Raw genomic sequence first — 10,474 nt, forward strand, 5'->3', positions numbered from 1 at the left:
TCTGAAATGCTTTGTAAAATGTGATTATCGGAGGCTGCTAAGAGAAGCGCGATAAAATATAAATGCTTAAGCCGTGAAATATTCATCGTAAAATGTATTCGCGTGTGGATAACGGGTAACGGGGAGTAGGTCTGAATTGAATTTTGCAATTCGCGAATGCGAGGACACATTTAACAGAAAAACCCGGCATGTACGGCCGGCATGCATAATGCCGCTTGCATGTCAAGACTAGCTGTAAAATTTAAATTGCCTGAGCGAGGCTGTTGTCACAGTTTTGGCGGAAGCGTCATATAGCGATCTTAAAGCCGGGAGTCTATGCTTGTTAGACTTGATCTATTTTCGAGAATGATTCAGATTATCTTAATACAGCGTTCGAAATCTACCGTTCACGTCACGTCGAGTCTTTATTATCCAGTTGGGATGTTTATCTGTCTCGTCAACTTCCAACCTTGTTTTTTTTTTATTTCCATAATGTCCCCACACAATCGGCATGTACGGCCGTATATATTGAGATGCCTTGCATGTGTTTTTAATCATGTTCTTAAGTATCTTATTATTAATATCTTTAGTATTTATTATACATGGCCATTGGCCATGTTTTTATAAAGGACACTACAAATTGTCTTTTAAGACATCCAACTGAATTTATTATTGTTGATAGTTTAGGGACAGGTCCATGTTGGCTAATGGCCTGGTTTTATGACACGCACCTGGTTCATCAACGGTGGGATGCCCCAATGTCTATTTAATCCATGTAATTCAGAATATTGGTCAGGAAGCAGGTTCAATGTCTTGATATATCATACAAAGTTCGGACAAACTTAAAGTTGTTCTCATTTATTTCTTTTAAAACCGGATTGATTAGTCTTTCCCTCCATCATATGGGTCATAGTCTTCAACTAAGGCTCCTAAAATAATGGTTCCCAGTTTTTGATACCATCCATAAATATCATTTCCTAGATCTCTCTGAATCGTTTAACGCGTGAAATAATTTTATAAATCTTTCGATCCAACTGTTTCTGGAAAAACTGTTTCTCGCGCGATAAATGTGAAAACTTAGCAAATTCTTTACTTTGTCGGTGTCAAAAAATTAACGCGGGTCGTATACGCGTTTGACCAAACTGACATTTAATAATATACTGAAATTGAGAATTATATCGCCGGTATAAGTGAAAAGAATCTTCGAGGCGAGTAAGGTCGCATTGAATAAACTTTAACGGGGGAAAGCTTCATCGTCTCCAAACGCAAAGAAGACAAATGGGAAGGGATCGTCTCTCTGTTCCAGGCAGAGAGGTAATCTGGATGAGGTAATTCAATCGATCCTTGTTCCAAGCTGGAACCAAAGTCACTGTGAAATAAACAATGGACGATAAAATTTCAAAGAAATTATATATTTAGAAATAAAAGAAAATGGTATAAATGATATATTGAATGAAAATAATAGTGTCGTCCTCTCCGCGCGCGGGGGGACCACCCGTTCTTCTCCTCATATCTCAGGCCTGAAAAAAACGTAAAAATACGTCAATAAACGCGTAAAAATTGTGAAACGCGCGCGATACGTAGCCCCCGGTATCATTTATATCGCACCAACTTACCCTATAGGAATTGGAACCACGGCGCCGCTCCCGCTCCTCGTCGTCGCTCGCTGCTGCCGCCCGCCGCTGCATCTCCTCGCGGTAGGCTCGCCGCCTCTCCTGCCTTACCCGCCATCGACGCTGTCCATCGATGTGCCGTCGACGGCGCCGCTCAACCTGCCGCTGTGCGAGACGCTCGATACGTCGATCCATTGCTTCGGATCGACGTAAGAAGGATCGCAATTGTTGCTCGATCGTCATGTCGTCGTCGGACGATGATCCGCACAACGCCGCCAGCTCGATGGGGGGACGTCTCCGTTGTGCCCGCGGCGGCGGCGGCGGCGGCGGCGGCGGCGCGGCGGCGAGCTCTCGTCCGAGCTGCAGCTCGCGACGTGGCATTCGTCGCGTGAAATGGGCCGCGGATCGGCGGAAGTTGTAGGAGCTAAATTGATAAATTCTTTGTCAATATAGAATAACATGCTTCTATATATATTTGGAGGTACTTACTAGATAGCCCTACTGGGTGTAAGTGATGATACATTAGTACGTTGCAACGTGCCCAAATAGTGTCTGAAATCATCATAACTTGATCATACCCTAAGGCATACCAAGAGTTATATATATTTACTAACATAAATTTTCCACTGATAAAATATTTAGAAATAATTCCCATATTCTTCTTTCCAGGCGTTCATATTCCAGGAGATGAGACCATAGATTGCATATGTGACCTTATATCCTCCCATACAGTGCATACTGATATCAGTCTACAGATATATACTCATCAGATCGGATCTTCGGTAGATGCAATCCTGGGATCAGTGATGTTAGACATTGGTTAACTAATCTTGATGAAACTTCAAATGCAGATGGAAGATGTCTCTTAACCCAGTTCAATGTTTTAAAATCCGAATTGTAAACACTTGATAATATATTTCCATACTGATATTCAGAATTGATTTGAATGTGCTCTCTGGGAATAGGACATGTGGACAAGTATGGTTGTAGATATGAAGGACACTTACTTAAGGTAGATCTAAATGTATATTTCCGTTCATCACCTCTTATAGCAGATTGAGGTGACTATCTGGAAGATCCATTTTGACTAGCAGATTGCCGTACCACGTCGTGAAGGAACATCTGCGTACCTTATACGGTACGCAGGTACGCAGTTGTTTTAGATTTGTAATATGTTCCCTTTTTAGGTGGTTTTTCATTTTTCTTAGCATTGAAGAGCCGTCCGTTTTAATTTCTTCTTTGCACGATGTGCCAGCCGGGGAGATGGTGCGCTCGTTTGGGGGCCCCCCTTTCGTTGGAGGCCCGAAGCTTGTTTCGTAGGCTTCGCTATCAATCCGCCACTGGTTACATTTAAAAAAACTGCAAAATTTAGCATATCAGAATACAAATTTCTGAATATTCACAATGTTTCCCGCATTACGTTTTATGATTAAATATTCAAAGTGCTGAACATTTTCATTTAATGGCTGTCGTAATATTTTACCATTATTTACAATGCTTACAAATGTATAATGTAATACGCGGTTTAATTACTGATCGTTAGCAAAAGAAGCATTTAAAACTACAATCGTATGTCTTGTGAGTTCGCATAACATCGAGGAAGTTGTGAATCAATATTGCAATAATTCCAAAAACGAGGAGACCTAGCATAATTTTTGCTAGAATTATTTTCGTTAAATAAGCATGCTTTGCATTAATATCGCGTACATTTCTGCGTTATCGCTAATTGCGTCGGCTATTGATTAAACGTTGAAATATTTAATTATACATATATAATCACATTTGTATTAATTACTGATAGCTATATCGATACAGGTTTATTTTCGACGATTACTGCATTGCCGTATTGCATTACATATTGGAGTAGCTCTTTTGCGTCCCAAACAGAATCATATTTCATCCCTTTCCATTATATTTATATTTTTATCCGAGGGATAATCCGTCCTCTGATTATGGGGCTTTTATTTGCAATCGAATATCCAAGGAAATCCATGCATTTTGTTTCGTACAAGCTCGCGCAGGAGCCTAGGCTTTAGATTTAATGAGTAGATGAAACGACACATACATTTTACTTTTCGAGGGAGAGATCATATATTTTACTTGGCAGAAATAATTACAGAATACCAACATTTGTTGCATGGATAAGGAAAACTGCCAAAAACCTTATCAGTATTCGTACAACACATAAGAATAATGATACAAAGAAATAAATAGCAAGTAATATAATACATAATATTTCTCAGACGAATGATCCTTTTGTCAATTTGCATAAACTAAAATACGCTTCCCAATATTCAGATCATAAAATAACTTTGATGTTGATTTCTTTAATGAATTAATATTCTCTTAATCTTTCTCTGGACTGTATGTGACTTCAACTATTGTTTGTAAGACTATAACTTACATCGTAATAAGTTCGTGGAATTAGACCATTCGTATGAAACAGATAATACATGAAATAAAGTAAATTGTTACACAAGACAAACAAGAAATAAATACATAGCACTAAAGAATATGTGATGGATAGATTGATACGTCGCATTAACTTTTGTAATGTAATTTCCTTCTAGTTCGAATGACCAATATCTTTGGAAGTAACTCATAAAATCAGAAGATAATAGAGAATGTGCAATAAGTTATACACTATATTATATGTCACTGTTTTGTATATATATATATATCTAAGGAAAGACGTATCAATCTATAATTACTTCTTATCGGTAATCGTCGCTGCATTGCATCGGTCAAAATGAATACATTATAATATACGTAAACATGTGAAGGAATATAATTTATATCCTCAAAACAATCTATGACGCAAAGAATCGAACTACTTGTAACACAAGTGAGGAATAAAGTAACGTAAGTAATTTTATATAAACAGAAAGTGTTTCTCGGTTGAAATGATAATAATTCGTTATGGAATCGAATTAATCCGCGTATTAATCAAAGAGAAATAATCATATATGTATAGGTTGCAACCATTTACAAATCAATCTAATTATTTTACTGAGCTCAGATTCGAATCGTTTTAATGTTACATGTGATGTCAGACTTGTTCTATGGCAATCTGCATCGTTCTCTGAGGACATTAGCCTCCCGTAATAGATATATCAAGAAATCTGGAACCACGATCGAAATAAGGAGAGGGGAATATGATTCCACCCTAGCACTCAGTCATACGAGAGCTTCTCTAAACCATGTAAGGATCTGTGGTTGCCGGAAATCTGAATGTTACCTCTTTACTGTAGAAATCGCTGCTTACTGAATAGATTCTTAATATAAGAATCCCCTTTTTGTCTTTCTGATGGCCATCAAACATCTCAAGTCGTTCAGCAGCGGTTATTCCTTTGTGATATACGACGATACGGTAATGGCGGATCGTCCTTCCTTCTTTGCACGCAGTTATAAAGGCGTGGTCTGTCTCTGAGCCGGTATAATCTCGTAGCGATGCTTCGTAAGGTCTGTTTATCGTTGAACAGAGCTGCTATGCAGGTAGCAGATATCAGAAATCACGTCGTTTAGACGATAATCGGTATTTGCCAATGCTACGATTCTTGCTTTCGAATATTCTAACACCGGTACGTCTCAAGCACGAGCACGTTGTTACCTCGACCAACGCCCGGAAACGAATGCCCGCTCGGTTCGTCGCAGGCTCGCACGCTTCTTCCTCGCGCACGCGCAATACAATACTTCATTCAAATCACGATGCGTCCAGCGCAGATCGCGTGGGAACACACAAGACGACGCACGTATCGCCATCTAACATGTCTCGATCTGACTTATTTATTACGAACACAGTCGCGCTTTATTTCCGATATATGATCTCTCCTCCTATTTTTCTTACATTTTAAACATTCCGCCCGCCTTCGTTAACGTTGTTAACGAATTAACTATTTACAGAGTTTCATTATTGATCGGAAGAAGACAAAGCTTTGTGATGTGTCTTTGAAATTCCGAAACGTGAGTTTTAACAGTCGCGACTCTAGTGTAATCATCTTTAGCAAGAACTTAGCTAATCTCCTGATTCCTCTACGAGATGTGAAAAGCTTATACGCTGCTATAAAAGCCTACGTTGTATAGTCTGAGACCAATTCCAAATGTATCGCTGAAGTGGAATAGCAAACAAAGATAGCTATATATGCCTACATGTTTAGCCTTCTTTTTTCTCCAAGTTTTTTATTGTGAAAGGACCGGCATAGTCAACCCCTTAATGTTTGAAAGCTCGTGAAGGTGTTATTCGTGCGGCTGGTAATTGACCCATTATTTGTCTTGCCCTTTCCTTTCGAAACCTAGTACAAACGACGCATTTTAGAATGTATGATCGAACAGCAATTCGACCTCCTATTATCCAGTAGTAGTTTCTAATAAACGAAAGTGTATCTTGAACCCCTCCATGAAGAGTACGTGTATGAGCCTCAGCTATAACTAGATAAGTAAGAGTGGAATCCTTCGGCAAAATGTATATGTGTCTGGCAAACTCTGACAATAATTATAGTTCAAGACGACCTCCTAATCGTAGTAATACATCAGAGTCTAAACGAAAAGTAAGTTTTAAAAGTGCATTTGACCTTGGTAAGTCTCTTCCTGCTGATAAAGTCTTAAGTTCGAGAATAGTATCACCTTCGCTGAACGAAATAGAAGGAGAAGTAATTTTTTTATCTGTGGGAATATGTGCTAGAATGTCCGGGTGATTACTCATCTATTTCTTCAATGTGAATCCGCCCGCCATGCAGAACTGATCCAATTGCAATACTTTCATCTGAGCTATCGAAGAAGGGATCTCTTCTACTTCCCAAAATTTATGAACTAAATCATAAAGTCTTTATTAACCGATACGTGATAGCTATGTCTATTTTTCAGAAGGACTTTCACAATTAGTTGGCCCTGAAATAATCCATCCCAACTTGGTCGATTGAGCAACTGGAGAACCAATAGAACCCTTTATTAACTTATCTTCCAGCAAAGAACCATAAATGTCGGCTCCTAATATTAAATCAATAGAACCGGGTGACAAGAATTTGGGATCTGCTAAACTAATACTTTCCAAATGAGGCCATGAAATTTCGGTAGCGTCAACAAAGGAATGGAATTAGTAAGTTTTGGAAGAATGTAAGCCGAAAACAGTCAAATCTAGATCAACACCAAAACGCGATCTCAATTTGAACGAAGTAAATACCTTAGTAGTATTGGCTTTCTGCTCCCCTATTCCTATTAAAGAGAGCGATGATTTGATACGAGGCAACTTAAGCTGTTGCACAACGCACTCGGATATTAACGAGACTTCTGATACCTGATCAAGTAGAGCACGAACCTTCCGAACTTCATTTTTCTTGGAAACTATTAAAACTTGCACGGTAGCCAACAATACACAAGGAGCTTTGAAACCTTTATAACAGTCGAATGTAATACTTAGGGTGTGTCCTTTTCTGCTTCTACTACATCGGGTTTGGACTCGATTGGAGTTTCTGATTTTAAGTTTTTAGTATTGGAAGAATTATCTGTTCTGTGTATAGTTGTGTGGTGTTTCTTATCACATGTACGACAACGCTTCGTGACTTTGCAATTCGCGACTCTATGCTTTCCTAAACAATTATAACACAATTTATGTTTGTTTACGAGGGCTAACTTTTGATCGGTAGTTTCATTTATATATTTAGGACATCTCACGATATAATGTTTCTCTTTACAAATAGGACACGACGTGGTATAGTTTTCCGATTGACCTTGATAATTAGTTTTAGCCGTAGCCTTATACGTAGTCTTTATACCTCGAGACCTTTCATACGCCTGAAGCGAGAAAAGACGAGTAACCAAAAATTCTGTAAGCTCTTTCCATGAAGCAGGGATTTTTGATGAACCTATTTTATCCTCCCAAGCCTTCACCGAGTCAGAATCTAACTTTAGTACTGTTGAGTAAACGAAAACATCATCCCATGTATCTACGGGTCGTTGCAAAGTTTCTAATGTCCTATGAATTTGAAGAACAGTCGTATACAAACGTTCCAATTCACTTGATGATTCTTTCGTCATAGGCTTCAGATTATGTAAAGAATCCAATGCCGTGTGGACTTGAAGTCGAATATTATCGTAAAAGGCTAACAACGATTCCCATGTTTTGTAAAAGTTCTCTGCGGTGAGAGTAGTATTCTGAATTAAATGAGCAGCGGTACCGCTTAAGCTTGTTTTTAAGTATTGTAACTTTTCAACTAACGACAACTTACTACTATTTATAACGAGAGAAGCAAACAAATCTCTAAAGTTAAGCCACTTTGAAGGATCACCATCAAATGATGGAATCTCAATAAGCGGAAGCTTTGAATAATGAGTGTCATGTGACGTAGGAAATTCATACGGTAACGATTGATTCAACGAAGAACTTGCTACAGCGGTTGCGTTATACTGAGATTCAGCCCTTGTTTCCACGGTTGGCTCTACACTAAGACTAGACTTTATCTTTTTTGAAGCTTCTAAATAACATGTCTCTGTATCCAAGTATATTTGTTTCTTAAAGTATGAATGAGTTTTAAGAATCAACGACCTTTCTTCGTCTGGAAGTACGGCTATAGCCATTAGAATGGCGTCATGATCATTACTAAATTTAGTCCAAAGATCAGTCAAAGAGGACAAATACCTATCCACTCTCTGATTCGTAATGTCCGAGGACCCTATTGCGATAAAATTATCATAAGCGTTAGTTATGAAATCTCTAGCTTTTAGTTGTTGACCGATAAGAGGTATTATCGAATCCATTTTTACTGAATTGTAATTATCTAGTAATATCAAAAGCGAATTGACTCAGGCGAAATGCTTTCCACGTGTCTCTAATTGTAAACTTTCGCGAAACTCTATGTGTCGTTTCCCCGATCCGGATTTCACACGTAATAGCAAAAGTATTCACAACTCAGTGATTCTATATTTTAATATCTGTATCCGATTCACTTATCCGAAACTACAAATCCGGAATTACATATTCGAAACGACAATCCGGAATTATATATCCGGCTCGAAGGACCAATGTTTAGTACAAGCTCGCGCAGGAGCCTAGGCTTTAGATTTAATGAGTAGATGAAACGACACATACATTTTACTTTTCGAGGGAGAGATCATATATTTTACTTGGCAGAAATAATTACAGAATACCAACATTTGTTGCATGGATAAGGAAAACTGCCAAAAACCTTATCAGTATTCGTACAACACATAAGAAATAATGATACAAAGAAATAAATAGCAAGTAATATAATACATAATATTTCTCAGACGAATGATCCTTTTGTCAATTTGCATAAACTAAAATACGCTTCCCAATATTCAGATCATAAAATAACTCTTGAATGTTGATTTCTTTAATGAATTAATATTCTCTTAATCTTTCTCTGGACTGTATGTGACTTCAACTATTGTTTGTAAGACTATAACTTACATCGTAATAAGTTCGTGGAATTAGACCATTCGTATGAAACAGATAATACATGAAATAAAGTAAATTGTTACACAAGACAAACAAGAAATAAATACATAGCACTAAAGAATATGTGATGGATAGATTGATACGTCGCATTAACTTTTGTAATGTAATTTCCTTCTAGTTCGAATGACCAATATCTTTGGAAGTAACTCATAAAATCAGAAGATAATAGAGAATGTGCAATAAGTTATACACTATATTATATGTCACTGTTTTGTATATATATAGTATATCTAAGGAAAGACGTATCAATCTATAATTACTTCTTATCGGTAATCGTCGCTGCATTGCATCGGTCAAAATGAATACATTAGAATATACGTAAACATGTGAAGGAATATAATTATATCCTCAAAACAATCTATGACGCAAAGAATCGAACTACTTGTAACACAAGTAAGGAATAAAGTAACGTAAGTAATTTTATATAAACAGAAAGTGTTTCTCGGTTGAAATGATAATAATTCGTTATGGAATCGAATTAATCCGCGTATTAATCAAAGAGAAATAATCATATATGTATAGGTTGCAACCATTTACAAATCAATCTAATTATTTTACTGAGCTCAGATTCGAATCGTTTTTAATGTTACATGTGATGTCAGACTTGTTCTATGGCAATCTGCATCGTTCTCTGAGGACATTAGCCTCCCGTAATAGATATATCAAGAAATCTGGAACCACGATCGAAATAAGGAGAGGGGAATATGATTCCACCCTAGCACTCAGTCATACGAGAGCTTCTCTAAACCATGTAAGGATCTGTGGTTGCCGGAAATCTGAATGTTACCTCTTTACTGTAGAAATCGCTGCTTACTGAATAGATTCTTAATATAAGAATCCCCTTTTTGTCTTTCTGATGGCCATCAAACATCTCAAGTCGTTCAGCAGCGGTTATTCCTTTGTGATATACGACGATACGGTAATGGCGGATCGTCCTTCCTTCTTTGCACGCAGTTATAAAGGCGTGGTCAATCTCTGAGCCGGTATAATCTCGTAGCTGATGCTTCGTAAGGTCTGTTTATCGTTGAACAGAGCTGCTATGCAGGTAGCAGATATCAGAAATCACGTCGTTTAGACGATAATCGGTATTTGTCAATGCTACGATTCTCGCTTCTCGAATATTCTAACACCGGTACGTCTCAAGCACGAGCACGTTGTTACCTCGACCAACGCCCGGAAACGAATGCCCGCTCGGTTCGTCGCAGGCTCGCACGCTTCTTCTTCTCGCGCACGCGCAATACAATACTTCATTCAAATCACGATGCGTCCAGCGCAGATCGCGTGGGAACACACAAGACGACGCACGTATCGCCATCTAACATGTCTCGATCTGACTTATTTATTACGAACACAGTCGCGCTTTATTTCCGATATATGATCTCTCCTCCTATTTTTCTTACATTTTAAA

General features: G+C 38.1%; 1 protein-coding gene and 1 long non-coding RNA gene across 2 annotated transcripts; both read right to left on the reverse strand.

Moving 5' to 3' along the window:
• Positions 1-1,413: 1,413 nt before the first annotated feature.
• On the reverse strand, positions 1,414-2,632 carry LOC139824286 (uncharacterized). Its single transcript, XR_011735065.1, has 3 exons — positions 2,207-2,632; positions 1,596-2,016; positions 1,414-1,499 (listed from the first exon to the last, which is right to left on the reverse strand). It is a non-coding gene; the product is annotated as an uncharacterized lncRNA (long non-coding RNA).
• A 4,287-nt stretch (positions 2,633-6,919) lies between these two features.
• Positions 6,920-10,453, reverse strand: LOC139824285 (uncharacterized). The gene is made up of 2 exons (XM_071796798.1): positions 9,854-10,453; positions 6,920-9,737 (listed from the first exon to the last, which is right to left on the reverse strand). Exon 2 carries the CDS (start codon positions 8,343-8,345, stop codon positions 7,005-7,007), a length of 1,341 nt encoding a protein of 446 aa, XP_071652899.1. The 5' UTR covers positions 8,346-9,737; positions 9,854-10,453; the 3' UTR covers positions 6,920-7,004.
• Positions 10,454-10,474: the final 21 nt, after the last annotated feature.

Source organism: Temnothorax longispinosus, unplaced genomic scaffold (assembly GCF_030848805.1).
Source record: "Temnothorax longispinosus isolate EJ_2023e unplaced genomic scaffold, Tlon_JGU_v1 HiC_scaffold_313, whole genome shotgun sequence".
Taxonomy (NCBI): domain Eukaryota; kingdom Metazoa; phylum Arthropoda; class Insecta; order Hymenoptera; family Formicidae; genus Temnothorax; species Temnothorax longispinosus.

Coding starts and splice junctions, on each gene's coding strand:
- LOC139824285 (XM_071796798.1), bottom strand. CDS start 8,345: ATGGATTCGATAATACCTCTTATCGGTCAACAACTAAAAGCTAGAGAT.